The 25936-nt window shown below is 30.7% G+C and overlaps 2 protein-coding genes across 2 annotated transcripts; one reads left to right on the forward strand and one right to left on the reverse strand.

Annotated features, from left to right (window-relative positions):
- Positions 1-1901: 1901 nt before the first annotated feature.
- LOC129921351 (ubiquitin-like modifier-activating enzyme ATG7) lies at positions 1902-25226 on the forward strand. Its single transcript, XM_056003149.1, has 11 exons — positions 1902-2301; positions 2371-2566; positions 2624-2976; positions 8488-8694; positions 8751-8895; positions 8954-9112; positions 9192-9380; positions 9445-9612; positions 24489-24767; positions 24845-24961; positions 25032-25226. The coding sequence occupies exons 1-11, from the start codon at positions 2102-2104 to the stop codon at positions 25077-25079; spliced, it is 2061 nt and encodes a 686-aa protein (XP_055859124.1). The 5' UTR covers positions 1902-2101; the 3' UTR covers positions 25080-25226.
- Positions 11199-15239, reverse strand: LOC129921352 (32 kDa beta-galactoside-binding lectin). Its single transcript, XM_056003150.1, has 3 exons — positions 15050-15239; positions 11582-12172; positions 11199-11525 (listed from the first exon to the last, which is right to left on the reverse strand). Exons 1-3 carry the CDS (start codon positions 15139-15141, stop codon positions 11240-11242), a joined length of 969 nt encoding a protein of 322 aa, XP_055859125.1. The 5' UTR covers positions 15142-15239; the 3' UTR covers positions 11199-11239.
- Positions 25227-25936: the final 710 nt, after the last annotated feature.

The raw sequence follows: 25936 nt of genomic DNA on the forward strand, positions 1-25936 counted from the left end.
CATACAATTACCCGTACCGCTACCGCATGTACCCTCCGGTGTGGCCAAGCCTAAAGGCTTGGCCACACCGGAGGGTATGCGGTAGCGGTACGGGTAGAGGTAACGGCACTTGTATGAAAAAAATTCCAAACTGACATATCAACGTTCAGATGTGGAATTTTTTTCATACAAATATCGTTACCGCTACCCGTACCTCTACCGCATACCCTCCGGTGTGGCCAAGCCTTCCACACCCGAACGTTGATGTGTCAGTTTGGAATTTTTTCCATACAAATACCCGTACCGTTACCTGTACCTCTACCGCGTACCCTCCGGTGTGGCCAAGCCTTTAACTCTACCCGTACCGCTACCGCATACCCTCCGGTGTGGCCAAGCCTTAAGAGAATAATGACATTTTGTGTGATCTTATGATAAGAAAACAAAATTTAGTGGTAGAAAAATAACTGCTAGACAATCAATTGCTTTGGTTTATTTTGTACGCAAATCGAGGAAAAAAGTAAAACAAAATCGAGCCGGTCCTTTGTGTCCAACTTGGAATAGGAACGTCCCACAAAAAGTGATCCCTGAGGGCACATATGAGCACTCATTTTTTTTTTTTTTTGGTAGGATTTCTGTTTTCTTTTTCTATCTTTTATTTTTTTTTTCTTATTGTTTTGATGTTGGATAGAACAACTGTCCGTTTGATATTGAAATTGGTGGTGTGCAGATATAAAAGTGCTAAAAAATGCTCCAAAACGCCTCCGAAACGCGTCCAAAACGCTTCTAAAACGCGCACAAAGCGCGTCTAAAACGAGTCCAAAACGCGTCCAAAACAAGTATGAAACGCATCCAAAACGTGTCCAAAACGCGTCTAAAACGCGTCCAAAACGCATCCGAAACGTGCGCAACACGCGTCCGAAACGCGTCCAAAACGCTTCCGAAACGCGTTCAAACGTGTCTGAAACGCGTCAAAAACGATTCCAAAACGCTTCTAAAACGCGCCTGAAACGTGTCTGAAACGCGTCCAAAAAGCTTCCAAAACTCGTCTGAAATTCGTTCAAAACGCATGCTAAACGTGTCCAAAAGGCGTCCAAAACGCGCCTGAAACGCGTCCAAAATGCATCAAAAACACGTCCAAAATGCATCCAGAACGCGTCAAAAACGCGTTAAAAACGCGTCTAAATGAAAAGTTGCTGTTGTTTGAAGTTGCAGTTGAAATGTTGGATTTGAAAAAAAATTGGATTCATGTGAGAAATTTGTCCCACAAAATTACTTTGCTCTCTTCCAAATTGACATTGAGGCCTCAGAGATTTTTTTCTTTGGGGGACGTGCCTAAATTTTTCTAAGATTAAGATCTCATTGTTTGTGGAACGCGGTTATTTTGGAACGAAATGAAAATTACACAAAGTCAGCTATTACATGAAGCCTCAAGAGGCGCGCCTCTTTTTAAACGTAATGAGTGCAAAAGAGAAAAAAGATGAAACAAAAAATTATCCGACCAGAGAGTCGTGGGTCGGAATTCTGAGACTCTTTTTTGACGTTTCTTTTTCCACTTTTCCTTTTTTCAACATTCTCTTTCATTTCTTTTTGCTTCTTGGTGCAATACAACAACAAATTTTAAATCAAAAGAGAAATGTCAAATTTGAGTCCTGGACTCAAGAGGCATCGTGTAATAGTACGCGCCTCACAGAATGATTATCAAAAGAAAATTAGAAAAAAGAGTCAAGCCTCTTGAGGCTTCATGTAATAGCTGACAAATGAATTTGGTTTCAATTCACAAAATTCCTATGATAAAATCGTGAAAACGAACATCTTGCTTTTTATGACAGCTAACCAATCAGAAATTAGAACAAATCATATTAAAATTTCAGTTTTCTTCCATTGAACGCGACTAAATATACGTGTTTTTTCCTCAAAACAGCTGACATCCGCATTTGTTTTGACTTTTCACCCAAAACAACATCTTTTATCTTCAAATCTTTTTGTGAAGAAAACAATTAAAAAGAACTAAAAAAAAACTATTTTAATCACTTATCTTAAGTCATCCTTTATCCTACTAACTTAACTTACGCCTTATTTAACATCTGTTGGTCACAGAAAAACCAAAAAAACCACAAACGCTATGACATCGAATGATAACAAAGAAGTCTTCCTTTTCCAACCACTTCAATCTTTTGTTAGTCCAACATTCTGGCATAAGTTATCTGAGATAAAAATCGATTTTGATCGATTGTCGGATGCTGCAAAGCCGGTCCATGGATTCTATACAAATTTCAATTCAAAATCATGTCTCCTTGAAGTCGATTATAGTTCTTTTAATACGTAAGCACTTTTATTTACTTTTATATTTTTTTAAATTATTCCATCACCTTGGTGTGATTATACCTTTAGGTCATTTAATCCTCCAAAGAACCATTATACAGCATTTGGAACACTTTACAACAAAAATACTATCGAAGACTTTAAGGAATGTGATAAAAATGCACTCCTTCAAGTCGAAGGACAAAAATTTCTCGATGACATTGCTACCGGAGCAATCCTGGACGATCCAAGGCTGTTGGCACGATTTATGATTTTATCTTTTGCTGTGAGTTCAATTAATCTTTGTTATAAATTAGGTTTAACTTAATATTTGGTTATTCAGGATTTAAAAACCCATAACTACTATTATTGGTTTGCGTTTCCTTGTCCTCTGAAACCAACTCTTGAAGTCGAACGAAACTCTAAGCCATGTCGACTTGCTGATCAAACAGAACTATCGCATATGATTCAGATAATTGAATCAATTCCCGATGAAAACCGAAGTTTTTTCATTCTCAACAAAACCATTAAGGATCGCTACATCGAGCTGAAAGATCTCATAGATCCAATCAATCTCAAAGATAATTTAAAAGATGAAAATATTGACGATTTGTATTTTTGCTTTGTTGATCCAAGTGAATATGAAAGTCCATCATGGATGATGAGAACGTATTCCACTTTTTTGCACCTTTCATGGTAAGAATCTTTGTTCAAATGCATATGGGTCAAAATCATCTAGGTGGAAAATTTGATGTCCAGACATTTTAAAAACATCAAAATAACATTTAACTAAAGGTTTTTTTTTCATTTACCAATAAAAATAATAAGCACGCATTTAAGAATATATATGTTTTGGGGTAGAAAAGTTTCCATTTCTATTTTAATTGCATCTAATATACTCAAAAAAAGCGTTCCCAGACATGTCCATAACTCAAAAACTAAAATTTAAATGGCTTAAAACAATTTAGTAAGTTACTAAGTTAAAAATCAGTCCTCTTCTTGGCTTAGTAACTTACTAAATTGGCTTAAGCAATTTATTTAACCGTTTAAATGTGAATTTTTGATCATACATATGATTGAAGTTTAAAGTTTTATGTTTTATTTGGGCGTTAATGATCTTTATTTTTGGATGCAATTAATGAAACACTAATTCATCTTTTTGCTACCCTTAGGGATGCAACATCGTTAAAAAAAAACATCGATGTTTGAATACATCGATGTTTTATTTACAACATCGATGTTAAAAAAACATCGGTTCTATCTTCGATACATCGATGTTTTCCCGATGTATTTTTGTTGGACATAAATACGTTCTACTGCATCTAAAGAACAAAATATTTATGTCTTATCTGTTTAAAACCCAAAAACCTAAGTTGAATTCAAGTTTTAGGTACCACAAAACAGACAAATTTATCAACAAAATGAAACATATTTTCTTAATACGATTTTCGTTTTTATTTATATATAAATACCATCAATTCTAATCAAATGGAATCAATTTTTTTAACGTTCAGAGCTCTGAACGGAACTCACAAGCATGTCAATAATGGTCGCCATAGGCGTACACATAATTGGGCCAAGCGGGGCGGTGCGGTGACCCGGGGCCCCAACTGACGCTAGGGCCCTGACTGGAGACAATGCAGAGAAGGAAACTGTTATTATATATAAAGTAGAAAAAATATTACCTCAGGGACCTCAAAAAATGCTACTAAAATAATCTAAGCGACCAACAAATAATACTTCTGGGGCCCCCAAAAAAAGAGAAAGGCGTATACATATCCTTTTTAAAAAAATGTCTATATCGAAATGGCCCCTTAAAATTAATATTGTCCCGGAGCCCCGGCAACTCAACGTACGCCTCTGATGGTCGCGTTCTGATTTTTGAACACACAGAAACAGTCTTTTGAATGAAAACATTCAAAAAAAACTTTGAAGCTTTGAACACTAGACAAAAAAGATTGAGTTTGAGAGTTCAAGTTCTGTTATTATGCAAAAAAAGAAAAACGAGTAACAAAATGAACGATGTCGATGTTTTGCAGATTTAACGTCGATGTATCGGCTATGTATCGACTTAAGAAACATCGATGTATACATCGATGTTTTTAACAAAAACATCGATGTTTTGAAAACATCGATGTATCGTTTGCATCCCTAGCTACCCTACGTTTCGCCAGTTTCTTTCCAGCTTCCTCAGGATCTTTTTTATTTGATTTTAGTGGTGTTAATGAAAATTTAGTACATTTTTTATTGTTATTGTTGAATTTTAAATTTTAAGTCAGTGAATTTAATAAATTAATGTCGTTTTCGTTGGCAGTCCGGAAGCGTCCGGAATCATTCAGAAGTCTTCTGAAAGTGTTTTATTGGCATAAAAATGACAGCTAGAACGCTTCTCAGAAGAGAAATTCTCTTCTCGATTTAAAATCAGAAGCACAAATACATGAACAATAAAATGTCAACAAAAAAAAAACTCAATCATTCTTTTTTTGTTGTCATTGAAAAATGTATTGTTTTCTAAAATTAAAATTATTTAGAAAATAAAATGGGTACCTTAATGCAATGAAATGTTTTTTTTTTCCATTTTCCTCTTCATCGTCGTCTCCAAATTTAAAATTTTGTATTATTTTTTTGTTTGGAAAAAAAAAAAATTAAATCAATATTTGACATTTTGAAATTTGAAATTTCACAAACACAGAAAAAAAAACAGAATTGAGTGGAAGTGACTTGACCTGTTCCATTCGATTTCAGAATGAGTGAATTCTTGAGTGAAACCAATCGAAAACGACATTAACTTATCTTTTTTATGTCGTTTTCGATTGCTTTCACTCGAGGATTCACTCGTTCTGAAATCCAATAAAACGGTTTGAAACGCTTCCACTCAATTCTGTTATTTTGCGTTTGTGTAAAACTTTAAATGTCAAAAATTTTAATTAATTTTTTGTATGGCAAACTAGTGACATGGTATTAAAGTTGTAAAACTATAATTACGAGGACGTCGACGAAGGAGATGATGGTAATAAATTATTCCATCGCTTTAATGGATTCATTTCTATTTTTTAATGAATTTCAATTTCAGAAAACAATTAATTCTTGAATTAAAAAAAAAAAACACACTGATTGAGTTTTTTTTTGGCACTTGAATATTTATGTATTAGTACTTTTTGAGTGGATTCTGATTTGAAATCGAGAAGAGAATTTCTCTTCTCAGAATCGTTCTAGCTGTCATTTGTATGCCAATAAAATGGTTTCAGAAGCCTTTTGAATGCATCCGGACGCTTCTGGACGTCCAATCGAAAACGACATAACATTAAAAACTAAACAAAACACTACAACAAAAACTTAGAGCCATTATAACAGATTTTAATTAATAAATTTCAACAAAAACAATTAAAAATGTACTAAATTTTCATTTTCACCACTAAAATGAAATTTAAAAAAAAAATCCTGAGGAAGCTGGAAAGAAACCGGCGAAACGTAGGGTAACAAAAATATGAATTAGTGTTTAATTAATTGCATCTAAAAATAAAGATAATTAAAGCCCAAATAAAACATAAAACTTTAACCGTTTAAAGTTTGGCGCTAATTATTGTTAAGTCAACTTCGCTTTACAGCACTCCGCTTAGCTGAAAAAATCGGTTAAATGCAACAAGAAATTTAATACGGATCTTTTTCCAATATTTGCATTGAACTTCGCTCAACTGAAAACATCTTTTAACTGAAACAAACAATCTTGACTTAAATGAATTTTTGTCACCCATTCAACTCCACATAACTGATAAGCTGGAACCACACTAGGTTGATCAACACGTTCAACATACGTTCCAAATCGACATAATGAGTAGTTAAACCGTTCCAAACTGGTTCAATTGATGTGTGGGCTCAGATATGTCCTATATGCATCAGTTAGAATAATTTGGAAATGTTTAACTGTTCAGTATGTCGATTTGGAACGTATGTATGTTGAACGTGTTGATTTCCTAGTGTGGATCCAGCTATACTATCACTGAATTACACATACACATTATTTCTGTATGTAAAAATGGTTTTTATGAATTATTAAAAATACATACATGTTGAACATAAATAATTTTTTTCTGTGTTACTCCGCTTATGTGAAACTAGTTTCAGTTATCCAAAGTTCGTTTATGTGAAAACTCCGCTTAAGTGAAACAAATTTTCTGCAATTTAAGTGTTCCAGCTAAGCGAAGTCGACTGTATTTTTTTTCTTCACACTACTTCTACACAATACTCTGTATAAATTTGTACATCTAATCCAAAAAAAATAAAATAAAGGAAAATGACGCATCTTACCAAAATTTCTTAAAGTGTCAATACTTTAATCATCTTCTAACGTACAAATTGTGCTGCAAGTAGTTTTTAATGTTGATAATATATATTATAGAAATTTATTATTCCACACCAATTTTTATGGATAAATATAAATATATTAAATAGGTACATACACGGTGTCCCACAGTCACCGCCCCAAACGAAAACCATGGATTCCTGAGGTAATTTTACGTCGAAAAACATAAGAGATGATTTTTTCGTTTACGTCCCGTTTTCGAGTTACCACGGTTATTATGATTTTTGTTCTCTTTTCCCTTATCTGGCTTTATCTTTACCAAACTACGTTTGATTTAAAAGATTTTTTTTTACAACCAATCAAGAATTTATTACAGTTTTAGTTTGTCTCAAAACTTTTTTTTCTGCGTATAACCGTTTCTCCACAATTTTGCATCAAACATAATTTTCTTCGTTTTTTAAGTTGTTTTTTACACTTTCATATCATTTAAGTCAAAAAAACACGTTAATGAGTCTTAATTTTTTGTGCTTTTTATAAAAGCCCAGTTTATTTTCATAAAAAAAAAATAAGTTTTATTTCATAAAAAAGGCTACTGAAAGTAATTAAAAAAAAAAACAAACTGAGTGAATTAAAAAAAAAAATAATTTTTAAATACAAAATTAATTTAAATGAATTAAATCTTTTTCTGAGCTTTATCTATTTGTTCTTTTCTTAACCACAATAGCTCAGAAAAAGTTTTTAAATCATTTAAATTAATTTTTTTATTTTTAAATTATTTTTTTTTTTAATTCACTCAGTTTGTTTATTTTTTTAATTACTTGCAGCAGCCTTTTTTATGAAATAAAACTTATTTTTTTTTATGAAAATAAACTGGGCTTTAATAAAAAGCACAAAAAATTAATACTCATTAACGTGTTTTTTTGACTTAAATGATATGAAAGTGTAAAAAACAACTTAAAAAACGAAGAAAATTGTGTTTGATGCAAAATTGTGGAGAAACGGTTTTACGCAGAAAAAAAAGTTTTGAGACAAACTAAAACTGTAATAAATTCTTGATTGGTTGTAAAAAAAAATCTTTTAAATCAAAAGTAGTTTAGCAAAGATAAAGCCAGATAAGGGAAAAGAGAACAAAAATCATAATAACCGTGGTAACTCGAAAACGGGACGTAAACGAGAAAATCATCTCTTAAGTTTTTCGACGTAAAATTACCTCAGGAATCCATGGTTTTCGTTTCGGGCGGTGACTGTGGGACACCCTGTATATTTGTGCCCTTAATTATGAAAGTGGACTAAGTCACTAATAAAAATGGCATCACATCTAGCCTAAAAATAATTATTATTTAAGGGGTAAAGTTTATTTGAAAGCGAAATGGCAGTAAATAAACTTCTTTATTGCTCCTCTAGTGATTTCATAAAAGAAATATAATTAAATCGTTATATGAGTTTTTCTTCAAACAATGCAAAAAGTGACTTAGTCCACTTTCATAATCATGGGCACATTTGTTGTAAGTTAGTTTAGGTTTCATTTATCAGTAGCGTACATCAATTAACATTCCGGGAACGCTTGTTTTGGGGTATATTTAAATTAAAATGCTATTTTTTGTGATTTTATGATGAAAAATCGATGCCACTAAAATATAATCTCAAAAATATTTCGTTTTACTTTGTGGCATAAAAAGATAAAAATAAATCAAGGTCAAAACGTCATTTCCGGGAACGCTCTTAGAATTTGAATAAATGTGGTGTTACACACATAATTAAACATTTTTTTGGTGTTTTTAATCAGTACCCTAAATAAGTAGGTATGGCTGTAATGTATACTTTTATCAAAGAAGTTACAAAAACACCTCCATGTATTTGACCCTAAAGACCCATATATCAATCATAAAACACTTCTTCCGTAGTCCCTCACTTGCTGGAAAGTATATTAAATTTATCGGAGTTCGATACAACTCTGAGATGAAGTATGGAAGTAGCCTTATTTGGACAGTTCAACTTCCACAAAACGACGAGTATATGGATGACTTAAAGTTCGTTGGTTGGGAACCAAATAAAAACAACAAAATGGGACCTCGAATGGTTTCTATGAGAGAGAGTATGGATCCAGCAAAGTAAATCTTAATAAAATTCTCGAATTATGTTTCTTAATGAACTCTGACGTTTTCAGATTGGCTGAGAATTCAATAAATTTAAATTTGAAATTAATGAAATGGAGACTTGTACCTGATTTGAATTTGGAGACAATGGCTGAAACTAAATGCCTGCTTTTTGGTGCTGGAACATTAGGATGTGCTGTTGCAAGAAACCTTTTGGTAACTTTTTTTTTAAGCAATTATCAATTCAAAGAACTTATTTTTGTTTTTAATCTAGAGTTGGGGCTTTAAATATATAACTTTAATTGATAATGGAAAAGTTAGTTTTTCGAATCCAGTTAGACAGAATCTCTATACTCATCAAGATGCTGTTCAAGGGAATAATATGAAGGCGACAATAGCAGCAGAGAGGCTAAAAGAAATCAATCCAAATGCGGTAAGTTTGTTGATCTTACTTTTTTCGTTTCATGATTTTAAATATGTTTCTTCAATAATTTTATGTTTTTTAATTCAAGATTACCAAAGGTTATGTTATGCAAATACCAATGCCTGGTCATACAATTGGTGATTCAATGAAACAAGGTGCCATAGAAGATTTGGAAAAAATTATTTCTCTAGTTCAAGAACATGATGTAATATTTTTATTAACTGATTCGAGGGAAAGCCGATGGTTGCCTACTATGCTTGGTGTCGCTAACAAAAAAGTAAGATATTTGACTTTGTTATACATTAAGTGAAAACATTTGATAATTTATTGTTTGATTCTAGATTGTATTAAATGCAGCACTTGGATTTGATAGTTATCTTGTGATGAGGCATGGTAATTTAAAAGAAGTTAAAGATAATTCAAAGTATGTGGATATTGGGGATTTGAGATGTATTTCTGGATCGGAGCTTGGATGTTATTTTTGTAATGATATAACTGCACCGGGAAATGTGAGTAAATAATATTATATTTTTTCTTTATTTTGATGTACAGAAATTACAACCGAAAAAATAAGTTTCGAACAGGAAAAAAATTGTGTGTTATTGGTAAATTAAAAGAATGTTATACATAAACCTTTTCAAATTTACTGAAAAGCAAATTTGTATCATTTTTATTAAATGATTTAAAAATTTTAATGAACAATCACAAAGTTTTGGGCAACAATATAAATTTTATGTGGAATTTTGTAAAACATTAAAGCCGAATTTTGAAAAACAGAATTTTGAAAGTAATAAGTTTGGAAGCAGACTTTTGACCTCGGTATGAATTTTGGCCCCTGCTATTGTGATTTGTGATTGGTGATAATCACAAAAGAACAATTTGCTCTGAGAAATATGATTTTCGTAGTACAAATTTGGTTCTTGTGATTGTGAGTACCGCCAATCACAAATCACAATAGCCGATTCCACCCCAGTTTTTCATATTGCTTGAATTTGTATTTATACATTAGTGGTGCTTGACAGTTATGATCCTCTGGACATCCAGATCATAACAGCGCCGAGAAAAAAAGGAAAAGAAGATAAAATATTTGTCACAAAACAAATTATCTTGTGAAAACTTACTTTTAATAGTACCTTAGTAAAAATGACAGAATTTATCATTTAGTACTTTTTAGTACTAACGATTTTTCATATTGAGTTGCGCCTGTGAAGTGATAGAATGAAAGAATCGGTCAAGTCAAGTTAAATTTAAATCTGCACGGGAAGATTTATTTTTATGAAAAAAGGAATTCAAAAATCGTGTTAAAAAATAATACAAGGTTATAAATACCTTAAATAGGGAATTTATAAATATAAAGTATTTGAATATAATCTTTAACTCAAACCCCGTAAACGGCAAATATAAATAGAAATTTAAGGATTGATCATTTTCCTGCCTTGTAGTGTTTCCTAGGTTGACATCGATTCGAAAAATAAAAACAATTGCACCTTCATACCATCATAACAATTTTTAGAATATGTTATAATAATAATATTAATTGTAATAATTTGTAGAAGAATATGCAATTAAATTATTTTTACTTTTTAGTGCATATTTGTTTTTTGTTTTGGAATATTTTTTTTTTTGAAGTCGATTATTTTTTTTTTTTGTTAAATTTTTTGTTTATTTGAAAACTATTGCCTATTTCCAAAAAAAAAGCTTTACAAAAACGAAAAATTGTTATTTTGCTTTGAACTAAACTAAAGTTTACTTGGAGCAAGAAAATCGAACTATATTTCTTAAAGATAAAAAGATAGTTAAAAAACGTAAACATCGGTTTTGGTATTTTTCTCCAAATAGAAGCTTTAGAACTTTTACATATAGCCCGAAATCGTTATAAAAATTCTTTTTTTTCACGCGTCCCTTTGTTTTAACTCCCTTACCCTACTTCCGCCTATCTGTTGCGATCTAATCAATTATTTTTACCATTTATCCTAAATTTCTTCATCACTAAAGATCATTAAAGCCAATAAAAAAAACATAAGACTTTTAATTTTTTTTTTCTTCAAAATTAAAACTAAATAAATGAAAGACAGTAAAATTTCAGTTCCAAGAACTCAAAATTACAGCATTTATAAAATATATGTAAAAAACACATCATGCAATTTCATAACCATACGCTGAGTAGCTTTCAAATCCTCGACACGACACGTCTCCCATTTGAACATGATCGACTTGTGTAACATGCATCCTAAGTCCATTTATACACGTTATCTTAAATCCAACCAAATTCTGCAAAGAATTTTGGCTTTTATATGCGAACGTGCAAAAAGGTCTGCCATCAATTGCAAACATGAACTCATGCTCCGTAAATGCTATTGCGAGGGTAAATTGTTGATTAAAAGTAAATGGAAAACCTCCATGTCTTTCTTCTATACCAAATCTAAAAACAAATTAAATTATTATTATTTTATTAATTTTTTTCATTCAAAAACTTACTCAAAACTTTTGTTCATAGAATTTCGAACAACTACTTTTTGATCAAAACGCACACTGAAATGCAATTCTTCCCGTTTTGTATCACTTTCTGTGAATTTTATGATGAATTGTCCCTTCTTATTGTCAAAACACCTAGCTGTTATGACTGTTACATGTCCAGGACTAAATAATATCGGAATATCATTGCTAAAAGATTTTCCAAAATCTGAAGCATGTATCGCTGGCCAAGGAATAGGGAAAGCAGCTCGGTGGTCAATTTGTTTGATAGTTTGAATGTGATCGCGGATCTCAAGTGTACGAATTAATTCTAATGGAATGCGATATGGATATGTGCAAAAAGGTTTACTGTTGATTGAAATATGAAATTTATCTTCTGTTGCAAAGATATAAATCATGAAGAAGTCTCCAGAGACTATTGGATTTCGAGCGGTATGCTCGTCCAAGTGTATGTTGGTCTCTTCTTCACCCCATGCTCCATTTATGCGAGAATTTCGTACTATGTTGTCTTCACGAAAATAGCAAGAAAAACGTAGGCCCACATCACAGTCTGGATTTGTTGCAGTTTTTGAAGTGCACAAGTTTATATGAAATCTGTGAAAAAAGAATTTAATTATATATATAAAAAATGGATACAGTTTTTGAACCCTAATTTCAGATTTTTAATATACAAAATGTTCGTATAATTTACAGGAAAGGAACTATGAGATTACCGACGAAGCCCAACGGCAGTGCAGAAATGCACTTTGTCATGACAATACTTTTGGAGGCGTTGTTAAATCCTTACCCCCAAAAAATTTTCTAGGTGGTGAAGGCTAGATTTGAACCTAAACCTCTGGCGTGATCGTCTATCGTTCAACTTTCGTCAAACACAACTGCGGCGTTAATGTTTTCAAAATATTTCTTAAAAAAAAGTGTAATCGACGGGTGTCATTTTCAATGTTTACAATTTTGAAAGTCGGGGTTTCAAACCGCCACTTTACTTGCGATATATTTTTTGTACCGTTATTAACGGTACCTGCCAGAACGGTTTTCTTGATCTATGAATTTCTCGTTAAAAATAAAGCAAATTTCAACCAAAATATTTATACAGAAACGTTAAAATACGTTACATAAAAATTTTCAAACATTTTCAAAAAACACATTTTTGGTTTTTTAAAATACCTATTTCAAAATTTTTTTTTTTGAAAAATCAATTTTTTGAAAACGGGTTGATGAATTTTATTGAAACTTCGTTTATATGCGTTGAATAAAATTTTCTTAAAAACGGCATACCAAATTTTTAAATGTTGGAAAATTTTTATATATAAAAAATTATTTTTTTTAAACGGCTCTAACGATTTTTGAAAAAAAAAATGTTCTAAAAACTCTCTTTTATACTAGAAATCAAATGGTTTTTTTGTAAAAGATCATTTAAAGCGGTATTTAATTAATTAAAAAAACTAATATTGTTCAGTAAAAAGTTTTAATATCCGAGTTATTTTTACCATAAGAGCAAGTACGTGCGACCCCAGTCATGCATTTTATTTTAAAGTAGCTATATAAGAAAAGGGGGTTAGGTAAGTTGGAAGGTAGATATCCTCTTGTCAGCTGTATTATTTGTTAAATGATTAAATGTGATTCTGGCCAAGAATAACAAAAACTGCCATCACTGATTGTATTGGTCCTGAGGGACTGCTGACCTGAAACTACCTTGGTGAAATGGGCATGAGCTTATTATTGTAATAGTTTGCTTATTGGTAAAAAAGATGCTAAACAATTGCCCTTGCTCGGTGCAATAGTCCTCCAGTTCCCATTCAGCACGTTTGGACCTAAAGCGCAAAACCAGATGTACAAGTAACTAAGGATACCTCTCTTCTTAGTTCGTGGTCGTATCGGAAAGCATTTCAAGTTTGACTTCTTTCTGCGCATCTTCAATAAAAATTGAAATGGAAGAGTTGCGTGGGAATATAAAATTTCCGTTGGACTCTAATTTTGTTTAACTCTAAGTAAGTTTTGAGAAAATGTTTCCCCACCACCCAGACGGGAAGATAAATATCTCTATTAAGTAAACAGAGAGTCGATTGTTGATCTGTGAAGTTGTGTACAAGAACTCAAATCTAATGATGTAATAGTTCAAGTCAAATTTTCATGTCATATGAACAATGATCAACAATAACAACAAAGTTTAGCTCGTTCCATTATGCGTTTGGCAAAAAAAAAATTCTTAATTAACAAGAAATTGGTAGAAAAATGTTCCACATACGCCACAGTGATGGATTAAGTTTTAACTATAACAAATATTTGTTGACTCGACATTTTAGAATTATGAACTAAAAGTGGTGCAAAAAAAATGATAATAGGATTTTGTTTCCTTGTTAAATTAGTAACTAGCTATCTCGTTAATTGTTTTATCCATTTTTGGTCGATCCAACTAGGGATTACAACACTACTTAATTTATAACATTAATTACACGGTGTAACACTCAAAATATACGCGGGCGGAGACCTATCAGGTTTTGTAGAACTAGTCGCACTGATTACGAAACGGTATTTGAAAATCCCCTAACACCCCCAAAATCTGGAGTTACGGGCAAAAAACGGTTTTTTGGACCTTCACCCATTGAAAAAATTCTAGCTTCGACAATTTTTTAACCATTTTCGATTTTTTTGCAGTTTCTGATAGAAGATAAATATACCTTTTCAACAATGTATAAAACATGTAACTCGGTTAAACCACTTAGAATTTATAAGGAATCAATTGAGGCAGTTTTCTGTGTAAGTAATTTTTTTTACTAAAAATTCACAGTCTAAGCCAATTTTGAAGTGATTTTCATAAAAAATACCTCGATTGATTGGGAAATACATATAGTTTTAGAATATATTTTTTAAATAGCATGTTGTTTTGAAAACATATACTTTAAATTGATGCCGAAGTTGGGCAAATGACGAAAAAAATGTAATTTTTGAACTTTGACAGCTTATAAATTCTAAGTGGTTTAACCGAGTTACATGTTTTATACATTGTTGAAAAGGTATATTTATCTTCTATCAGAAACTGTAAAATCGAAAATGGGTAAAAAACCGTTTTTTGCCCGTAATTTCAGATTTTGGGGGTGTTAGGGGATTTTCAAATAACGTTTCGTAATCAGTGCGACTAGCTCTACAAAACCTGATAGGTCTCCGCCCGCGTATTTTTTGAAACCTCATTTTTGAAACACCGTGTTATTTTTATTTCAATTCATTTTGAATAGAAAAATATTAAATAAACTTAAAATTGCAATCTCCACATTGAATTTTCAAACTTAAACTTATATCAACTTCTATTATTTTATGACACATTCTATTTATACTTTATCAATCGCTTTTCACATTGGATTATCAAGCTGTCATAATTTTTTTTTTTTATGAACACACAAATGTAAAGCTAATATTCACAACATAAAAACCTTACGCCTAGTTAGTTTGCATAAAAATCATCAACTACCTCACCTTGATGCTCCATCAATAGTCTTTGCAACAATTGTTAATGAATGCCCAAATTCTAAATGATGAGCTAGATTTCCAGTAAATTCAGTTAACATATTAAACGGTTCTTATGTAAATAATAATACTTTGCAAAACAAAAAATAAATTAAAAAAAAAATAAAAATAGTTTGTCAACGTACGTTGACAAAACACATCCAAGCTTGTACTAACTTCTACGAGTATAGCTGACAAATTTATTTACCTTTATTGTGTATGGCGGGAATAATGTTATCGTTTTTCGAACACAAAAAAAAAAAAAATACAAACACCTTTTGTTTATCTAATCTCTCACGCCCGGGCACCTACACTTATATGTTTTTTTTATTCAACAATTGAAATATGTGCATGTGGGATTTATAAGCCTTAACTGGAAAAGGTAACTTATTATAAATATTTTTCTGAGTAAATTGTAGACATCAGACATGTTATCAGCAAGAGTATTCCTCAAGAAAAGTCACTTTACTTAGAAAGTTATTATTAATATAATTTTAGTTTGTTTAAAAGCTTTTTAACATTTTCTATTTCAAGTTCATTAGCCTACGAAGTGTGAGGGGTTGGATATTAATTATTATTATACATTGTTGCATTTTTGATAGAGGTCACAATAGGAGCTTTCTTCAATAGTTTATTAAATAACTTAAAAGCTCAAATGCAGTTAAATTACATAGTTGGAGATTTTATGCGTAATTTTTAAGTTGTTTAATGGTTAAAAAATAAAACTACATACAAAATGAAAGTTAATACAAAAAAATCCAGTTAATCTTGTCGCAAGTACGAGCAACTTCATTATACTTCAATATTTTTGAGACAATTTTGTCATTAATTTTTTTTTGTATTTTGACTCTCAGAAATAAATAAATTTCATGCAAGTGGGTCTAATTTATCTCTAAGCTTTTGTTCAAAAAAATCATCAAAATATGCTCCGTCATTAACGAGAAAGCATTTTCATAGAAGCAATTGTTAATGTAAATTTTGTCTCAATTAAAAAAAAATTGTATTCATCAAAATCGAATGAGTATTTTAAAAATAAAATTAATGCAATATAAGGCTGTGATTATGTCGAAAAAATAGGTCAATAAGGAACTAAGACGTTCAGGTTTTTTTTTTGCCGGAATCGTTCAATGGGTTTAAAAAAGAAGATAAAACCGTGGAGTGCTATTAAATGAGAAGGTGGAAATTGAAGATAGTGGAGCAAAAGCCCCCTTTTTGGTTTTTCAAAGCAAAATTTTGATTGCGTTCAAAACTTTTTATAGAGAATTAAACTTAATAATATTTTTTTTAAATTGATGAAAAAAATTTCAATCCAAAACAGTCAAAACAAACATAAAAATTTTGAGTTTTTTTTACTTTTTTGGTTGTATCTTTTATTTGGGCTGAGATAAGCATTATTATTGCTCTAAGAAACAAAAGAAAATCAAATTTCCCTCAAAATGCTGGACTTATAAAATTTTTTCATTGAAAATTAACCGAAGTATGGCCAATCGAACCTATCTTTATTTTTCGCATTCTCAGTTTTACTCAAATAAAAAATAATCATTTGAGACGAAAATACCAAGAATTGATATCGCTTTTTTGCTTTTGGAGTAAAATACAATCATTGTTTATTATTGGAGGGGGTGTCTTATCTCCCCCCTTCTAGGCGAGAGGGACAATTTAAAAAAAAAATACTTAAAATACTTAAAAGTATCATTCATGACTTACAGTCATGAATGATACTTTTTTTGAAAGCTAAAATTATACAGTTAATTTAAATTTTAAAATTTATTTAAACCAACTATGTATTTCGAAATAAACGAATTTTAGAAAAAAAGTTTAAAAAACACATTGAATACTATTTTAGTAAAGACAGTGGATTTCAATACGAAGTTTATCGATAAAGTAAACTGAATCAATTGATTTCTTAGCAAAACACTGAAAATCCTTATGTTCCTTTGTCTCGTTTATTTTGAAAACAATTGATTGAAATGCCCTAATTTAAAAATTAAAAATTGGTGTATAATTTTAGCTTTCGAAAAAAGTATCATTCATAACTGTAGGTAAGTGTTACCGTTGTTTTTAAATAATTTTTTTGATTTTAGAAAATTGCCCCGGTCGCTTAAAGGGGGGGAGGGGGGGGGCACAGTGGATCGAAACTGTGAAAAAGTGGTCATGGAGCTGTAACTTCTGATCTAATGAACGGATTTTAAAACGGTTTTCGCTATATTGCTTCTTGAAATTCACAAAATTGAATTCAGTAAAAAAAATTACAAAAACTTTTTAGTTCTTTAATTTTTTTTTACCTAAAATATCAGTTATCATACAAAAATTACCAAATCCTTATTTAACTACGCAGAAAATTATTAATTTTACATTGTTGTCTCATTAATTAATTAAAAAAAAGCGTTTACTTTGTTTAACAGTCTTTTAAAATACTGATAACTTGCAAAAAAAAATCTTATGAATAAAAAATAGATTAAAAATGAATGAAATATGTATTATGTACCTATTTTTTAAAGCAATTTTTTAAACATAAAAACTGGATTAGAAGTAATCTAACCTACATAAGTTTAAATTTTAAAACAACCGAAAAAAATACATTTTATTTAACGAAACGAGAAATAATTAAAATATCAATTTTTTTGGCAAATTTTAGTTCGAAACCACCAATTTGTTTTTTTTTCTTATTTAAAGCTTACTTAGTACGCTGCTAAAGCGAAACTAAAATGTTTCTAAGTCTACAAAGTCAATAGCGAAAGTCAAAATTAAATAAAGTCAATAAATTAAAACTAAAAAATAATTTTGAAGAAAAAAACTTGAAATAAAAATTCAAAAGGCGCAAATTTTTTTTGGACCAAGAAATTTGACCTGAACAAATCGCACTGGTTAACTCAAAATTATATAAAGGAACTTGATACAAAAATTATTTTTTCATAATTTTGAACAGTTTGTAAATAAACAGTTTTTCGCTGATTCAGCGAGAATTTTTTTTTTTGAGTTACTACAGTCTTGTAATATACTAGTCAGAAATATTAGTGAAAAATTATTGAAAACAATGAAAACTCTCCAAGTATTCAAGTACAGGTAAGAATGTCATTTGCCAAGCTGTTGTGCTCTGAAACGAAAAGCATAACAACATTTTTCTTTCTGCTGTTTTTGTATAAAAATTTTCGTTTCGCTTCAGCAGGATACTGGACTTTATAAATTGAAATTTAATATTTTTTTTTTAAATTAAACTTAAGTTAGATTGCTCTTTTATAATCAAGTTTTTGTTAAAAAATACATACATACCTACATATGTATGTATATAATATTTCATATGTTCGTTATGATCTGAAAGTGCTTTACTCCTAACAAAAAACTTAAAAATTAATTGTTTTTACTCATTCTTTCTTTAATTTTATATAAATCTGATTTACATTTTGTATTCATCCAGTAGTTACATTCTTGCTTTTAACTACCCCATGCCACTTTTAGCTAGCCAAATAACACCAAGCCTCCCCCTTGCAGATTAGAAAAAATACTACCTTAAGGGTTAAATTTACAAAGATGGTGCTCCAAAAAACGGGGTCGGATTCGGTCGGATCCAAAAGCTTAAAAATATTACACACAAAATATTAAGCTTTCATTCTAGACTACTTAGAAAGCTTGCATATGTAAGCATTTTTTTAAAAGCCTTTTCAAAGTTTAGTGAAATTTTTAAAAAGGGTTATAGAAAAACGGGTTTTAGAATTATTTAGAAATATAATTTTGTAATTTTTGTCTTAAAAATATATTTTAGATATCATTATCTTATGGAAAAAATTTACTTCGAGAAGATATCTTAAGAAATGAGCTAGATATAAGAGTATGAAAATTACTAACAAAACCATAATTTTTTTTCTTGTGAAATAGTCCCCACTTGACCTTCTGTATCTTGGGAGCCAAAACATTTTGATAAAAAAAAACTTGTGGATTATGACAAAAGGGACAATTATTTGTGCAATCCAAAAAAAATTTCGTACAATAAACTAAAAAAAAAAATCACCCCATGACCGGAATTTTGTACTAGTCGATCCACTGTGGGGGGGGGGGGGGAGATAGACCTGCTCCCATAGTAAAAAATGGTTGTATAGAGCTCCTATACAAAAAAAAAAGCTAAAAGTTCTTGCTGCCTAAGTTATCGTACTCTCCCCTAACTTGTTTATTCTATCATTTATTAACCATTTGTTTGGTTATTTTTTGTATCTATTTATTATTTATCACTTGTAAATACTGTTGACTTTGACATGGTGCATACGGATTAAAAGCTTTCTTGTTATATGATAAAATATCACTAAATATGTGTTCAATTTTCTTATCGTCAGCAAAAATATTTTTGTAGAAATATGTTTTACAAATGTAATAATAACGAGTTTACTACAAGTAGGTACCACTTATGCTTTATCTATCAAGGGGCACGGTAGTGCCCAGCCAAGTTCTCTAGCAACTTTGGCACTACACCCTTATTTACAGGAAACAACTCAGGCCATTTTCGACCCCCCTCTAACTTCCACACCAAATATGCCAGAAATCTCAAACTTGCTACATTTGTTGAGCTGGCCGAACCCAAATTCCTCACAAAATTTCAGCTTCTTACGATGAGTAGTTTCTGAGATATAGGACTTCAAAAATCGCGAAAACCGTAACTGACTCATTGACTCACTGACTCACTGACAGATCATCAAAATTATGGAGAACTTCCCGCTATCGTAGAAACTTGAAATTTTACATGGTGATAGGACTTGTGGTGTTTACAAAGGAAAAAATCGAAAATTTGAGATTTTCAATTCAGGGGGCGTGGTAACCGCCCATTTTCGCCGAATTTTCATCAATTATTATAGAGCACTTCTGACTATCGTAGAATCTTGAAATTTAGTAGAATGGTAGAGCTGGTAGTTTATACAAAGGAAAAAATTTAAAATCTGAGAATTTCAGCTAGGGGGCGTGGTAACCGCCCATTTTCGCTTAATTTACATCAAATATTTTAGAGCACTTCTGATTATCGTAGAATCTTGCAACTTAGTAAAATGGTAGAACTGGTAGTTTATACAAAGAAAAAAATTTTTAATTTGAGAATTTTCGCCAGGGGGCGTGGTAACCGCCCATTTTCACTTAATTTACATCAAATATTTTAGAGCACTTCTGATTATCGTAGAATCTTGAAACTTGGTAAAATGGTAGATCTGGTAGTTATTACAAAAGAAAAAAATTAAAATTTGAGAATTTTTGACAAGGGGCGTGGTAACCGCCCATTTTATCTGAATTTTCATCAATTATAGAGATTTTAATTTCTACAGCAAAACCTTGCAAAAAGAAGTGAAATCACAACAAAAACATTACTGTTAAAAAAAGAGCCAAGTTCTCCTATGTTGAAATTATGCTAGCACAAAAAGTACTGAAATGTAAAAGTATACAAAGTTCTAAAGCTTGGCTTTAAATTTGTATAAATAAAATTTTGGCTGTTAACTTGGCAATTTTTCAAATAGCTTTAAAAATCGGTAATTTAAAGTTAAATTGCCAAGTTAACAACCAAAATTTTATCTATACAAATTTAAAGCCAAGCTTTAGAACTTTGTATACTTTTACATTTCAGTACTTTTTGTGCTAGCATAATTTCAACATAGGAGAACTTGGCTCTTTTTTTAACAGTAATGTTTTTGTTGTGATAATATTTAATAAATGTTTTTTAAAGCTCAAATGTAAGATTAAGCAAATATTGCATAGTTTTTTTTTTTTGTTGGACACCGCACCAAAAAAAAATAAAAGCAACTCATAGGTGAAGCATAATCACTTACATTGCTTTAGATCCATTGTGCTTAAAAAACAAGCAAACGGGGCATTTAAAAAAACAATCTAACGATATGGTACATGGTTTTTATAGATGCCAAATCCTATTGATCTAAAATCAAGCCGATCGTAAAAATAGTTTTTAATTTGTTAAAAAAACAATCAACCAAAAAACTATGATTTTTCAATTTTTTTAAATTTTCAATTGAAAACAATATAATGTTCTTTATGTAAGGTCTTAGAATCTGTCCATTCTCGAGGGCTTAGATTTAATGTTTTTTTTTGCATATTTATTAAGTAAATTTTCGCCTGTCAGTTTAAATAGTTTTTGTGTCTTTTAAAAAATCGGTTAATATTTTCTTTTTAATAGCATACCAATTTTGTTTTCGAAAAAATTTGAAAAATTTCATTCATAAAAACAGTTTTTTTTTTTTAAACGGTTCTAACGATTTTATACAAAATTCTTTGTCATACAAAAAATTAAATGGAAAATATTCTTTTTAGAGCATTAACTTTTATATTCTATAGACAACTTTTATTAGAACGTGTGACCCTAACCCTATCGTACCTTTTAGTTCAGATGAATTTTGATGTTAAGTGGCAAAAGTAAATTTAAAATTTTTACGTTCCGGCTTAATTTTATAAACTATCGAAAAAAAAAAACTGTAGAAACTACATCAGCCTCGGAAATCTAATATATAAAAATTTCGTGTCGCAGTGTTTGTTATCAAACTTCTCCGAAACGGATGGACCAATTTTTACGAAATTTTGTACGCTTAAAGGGTAGGTCTGAGAATCAGCCAACATCTATTTTTCATACAAGTAAATGGTTAGGGTGGTCCAGAATATATTTTTTATTTTGTAAATTTTTGGAAAAACATTTTTTTTTAATTTTTTGTTGAAAAATAAAGTGTTTTATTATTGCGATTAATTTTTTTTATGTTTTTTGTTTATGGAGCCGATATGGTTCATTTAAAAGCTTATATCTTGAGTTCTATTTGTCGCATCGACAAAATTGAATTATTCATGCTTTGGGGAAATGACAGAGCATAAGTCTTAATATTCAGAATGTGAATTTGTGTAATTTCAGCCTAATCATATTAATATTAAAACTCACTTTTGAATTCGTTTTTAGAAAGCAAAAGGCTTTAAAACTGCATATCTACTCACATTTTGGTTATACCTCCACTCGCAAAATTAGATGTGGGCTCTCGGTTTAATACCAAAGACACAAAATTTCATAAAAAATTATTTTAATAAAAAAATTTTTAGTTGGACCACCCTAACCATTAAGGGGTATGAAATATATGCAGGTGTTATCCGATTCTCATTCCAACCCGATATGGGCACAAAATTTCATAAAAATCGTTCAAAACAAGATAAACAAAAATTTGGTTGGACCACCCTAACCATCTATTAAAAAACAGATGTTGGTCGATTCTCAGACCTCCCCGATATGCACACAAAGTTTCATAAAAAATGATAAAAAAAAAAAAAATTGTGTGAACCACCCTAAAGAAAAGGTGGAACGAAGTCCGCCTGGTCAGCTAGTACTTTACATAAATTCAGTTAAATTTTTAGTTTTGAATTAGAGAAACAAAAAACGTATCAGTTACGTTTCTATGGGCAGTTAACGTAGGCCTAGTAAAAGCTTACAATCTCCGTTCGTGTTGTTAAGCAGATTCTACACCAGGAAAAATCATGACTCACCTCTAAAAGGTTAGCGGTTTAACTGAAAGACTTCAGCAAATCTATTGGCAAACCTTCTCCACACACATATTATTCCATCCCTTGAATTAAAGCCTACTCTTGTCTCATCTGAGAAAAAAAAAAAAAAACTGAGGTAGGTAGGTAGGTTTTTTACTTACAACAAAAACGATGTGCGTTAAATTTCAGCAGGAGTGTATTAAAAAAAATTTGTCTGTGTAAAATGATTATCACACGTTACTATTACATTAATATGACTTTTTCATCTAACTTTAATTTTTCTATATCTTCCATAAAAGTTATATTTATTTTTACAGTAAAAATAAATTAAAACAATACCTACATAATTTATTAAACAAATAAATATTTAAATCTTTAATTATTTTGTTTTCATATTTATTAGGTTGAGTCGGTAAACAATTATTACTATTATCTTACAAGAAAGGTAAGAACACAAACTTGAACGTTTTCCGCCATTATTTTTTTGTTCGAGTCAGGAGCAGCGTTACCACTTGCAGAAAAAAATTCGAAGTAGATTTGAAGACAAAATGGAAGTAGATTGTAAAATCGAAGTAGATTTCAAAATATTCTTTTCTTTATAAAAAATCTATATTAAAAAAAATAATTCTATGAAAGGAGAATGGGCAAGTGTGTACTTTGCGCGGCCAGGAATGAATTTGTTATTTTTTGATGTAATTAAGGTTTACATATATTGTGGAGAAGTTTTATCCTTGTGACGTACTCCAAAAACGGATAAAATGCATTTTTGCATATAACACTTTATGCAAATTGTCTCAAAGTTGTATCTTATGTGTGTATTTTATAAATCTGTAGACCTTTATCTTGAATATCCAACCACTAGAACCCAAACTATAAGCATTTTAAACAACAGTTTCAAGACTACTTTGAGAGTTTCGTTATTCAATTTTTTGTTAGTTTGAATTGTTTGAAAACTTTCGAACAAAATCTTGAAGTGGTTGTCTTAAAAATCTTATATTATGAGTTCTATTGGTCGGATTTTCAAGAGTAATGACTTCAGACTTAGGGAAAATGACAGAGCATCATATTTTATGTTCCAAATAAAAATATAAACCAATTTGTCGTTCATACATTGAATAATGCATTAACGATACTAATACTGCATTTTCTTACATTCTTAACGCAATACTGCGAAACGTCCATAGTAAAAGTTTGTCCTAAGTTATAGTCCTTTCATTTGATACCAATTTTATTAATGGCCGCTCAACGTCCAAAATGCCCATTCTCCTTTATTTCAATTAAAAAATTTTATTAGTAAAAACAACTAAAACAAAAAATAATATACCTTTAAAACTACATATTTTCGGTATAAATATATTTTTATACATTGTTTCATAACCATTTTTAGTCAAATAGTTGGTTTTCTGAAAAAAAAGAAGTAGATTTTGCTTATATTTTGATAACTTGAAGCAGATTGGAACAGAGATTTTAAAGTAAAGAAGTAGATTTCGATATTTTTATGAAGGTGCGAAGTATGAAGATTTTATTATTATTATTTTTTTTTTTTTGAAAAAAAGAAGTAGATCTACTTCAATTGAAGTAAAGTGGTACCACTGGTCAGGAGTCAGTGAACAAAATTTTGAGGGTCACTGGTTTTCTTTTTTCACATAGAAAAAAAAATATTAACTATAGATTATCTCATTTGTTAAGTTGTTTATTTGTCGTTCAGATCTCAGCTTCTTATGCATGAGAAAAGTAGTTTCAAATTCATAACAAATTGGTTTCAAATCGATTTCAGTTCTAGCTTAAATGCATAAGAAAGTTAGATTTCAAATTTCAAGAAACAAAATTGATCAAGAAATATAAAAAGTTTTAAAAACGATTAAACCATTATAATATAACATTATATTTTTGTTTTTTTTTATATTTTCAGTCCTTAAAAGATCGAACGCTTGATCAACAATGCACAGTAACTCGTCCTGGTGTTTCAAATATAGCTGCTAGCTATGCCGTGGAACTCCTTGTTTCAATTCTCCAACATCCCGACAAAGATTCAGCACCAGCTTATTTCTGTGCGAATGCAATGTCAACGGAAAAAGTACCTGAAGGACTTTTAGGCATAATTCCACATTCTATACGCGGAATGCTATTTAATTACGAAAATATTCTTCCAGCTACAAAAAAATTCCCTCAATGTATTGCGTGTTCAGAAGTAAGAAATTATACAAATTTATATTGAGTTCAAAATTTCCTTAAACAATTTTTCTTTCTTTTATTTTTTCATTTCAGAAAATCGTAAATGAATTCCAAGCCAACGGCATTGAGTTCCTCTTGAAAGCCTTTGAAACGACCAAGTATCTCGAAGATTTAACCGGAATCTCCGAACTCATGAATATCGATGCCAATGTAAGAAAAAAAATGATTTATCTTAACTTTTCGTGTCCTTATTTCTTATTCGATTTGCTTTCCATTTCAGATTATCGAATGTGATGACTCCGACTTTGAATTGTCTGATGATGAATAGAGCCCAAGAATCGAGAACTTTGCATTTACACAAAATCATTACAAATCTATATTATATCCATTTTTATTTTGTTGTTGTTTCTGTATTTTTAAGAATAATGTTCAGCTAAAGTTATACACATTATATTATACTCGTACCTATGCATAATAGTATCTTTTATTTTAATCCCGCCTAAAATAAATACAAAAAAAAAGCATAAATGAAAGTTTGTAATCATTTTAATATTCTGTGCATTGTTTTTTTTTGCTCAGTTGGTTGTTTGTATTCAATCCTGACCTAAATCAAGACAAAAAAAAAAAAAAAAAGAAGATATATGTGATGCTCTATTCCTCAAAATGCCATGTTATGCAACCAACCGAAATGACTTTGTGCCACTTTCACATTCAATGGATTCGCCTTTCGCTCTTCCTGTGCCTTGTGCGCTGCTTCTGCTGCTGCTGCCATCTTCTCTTGCCTATAAAAGCAGCATGATATCCATCTTCATACATTAATCTATTTGTGAAGTAGAAAAATAAAATTGACGACGAAAAATTGAACCTCAGCAATGTGCCGTTTCTATAGAGAGAGAATCCATGTGAATAGTTGCTTTTTATCAGGACCAAACCGAACCGAACCGAAAATACCCTGCGGGTTTAAACGTAGAAGCTCATATAAAAGTGCTCCCACTTTTCCAGTCCCTTGACAATGCTATATACCCTCATTTAAGGTGCAGTTGGGGGTGTGTGGGGCTGGTGTGTGTGTGTGTCTTTATGGGGCTGTTGAGGCATGGCGGGTTTAAGGATAAGCCAGCGCATATGACTGTAACTGTGAGGGTGGAGCGAGTCCCATTAAGGACATGATTGAAAATGCATCAAGTA

Source organism: Episyrphus balteatus, chromosome 1 (assembly GCF_945859705.1).
Source record: "Episyrphus balteatus chromosome 1, idEpiBalt1.1, whole genome shotgun sequence".
In the NCBI taxonomy this organism is placed as follows: Eukaryota; Metazoa; Arthropoda; class Insecta; order Diptera; family Syrphidae; genus Episyrphus; species Episyrphus balteatus.

Excerpts from the sequence above, each read along its gene's own strand:
- LOC129921351 (XM_056003149.1), top strand. The coding sequence starts at position 2,102 with ATGACATCGAATGATAACAAAGAAGTCTTCCTTTTCCAACCACTTCAA. Across the intron at positions 2,977-8,487 it reads ACTTTTTTGCACCTTTCATG|TCCCTCACTTGCTGGAAAGT; the intron begins GTAAGAATCTTT and ends CTTCTTCCGTAG. Across the intron at positions 9,381-9,444 it reads TTGGTGTCGCTAACAAAAAA|ATTGTATTAAATGCAGCACT; the intron begins GTAAGATATTTG and ends GTTTGATTCTAG.
- LOC129921352 (XM_056003150.1), bottom strand. The coding sequence starts at position 15,141 with ATGTTAACTGAATTTACTGGAAATCTAGCTCATCATTTAGAATTTGGG. Across the intron at positions 12,173-15,049 it reads ACTATTGATGGAGCATCAAG|ATTTCATATAAACTTGTGCA; the intron begins GTGAGGTAGTTG and ends CTTTTTTCACAG. Across the intron at positions 11,526-11,581 it reads TCTATGAACAAAAGTTTTGA|ATTTGGTATAGAAGAAAGAC; the intron begins GTAAGTTTTTGA and ends ATTTGTTTTTAG.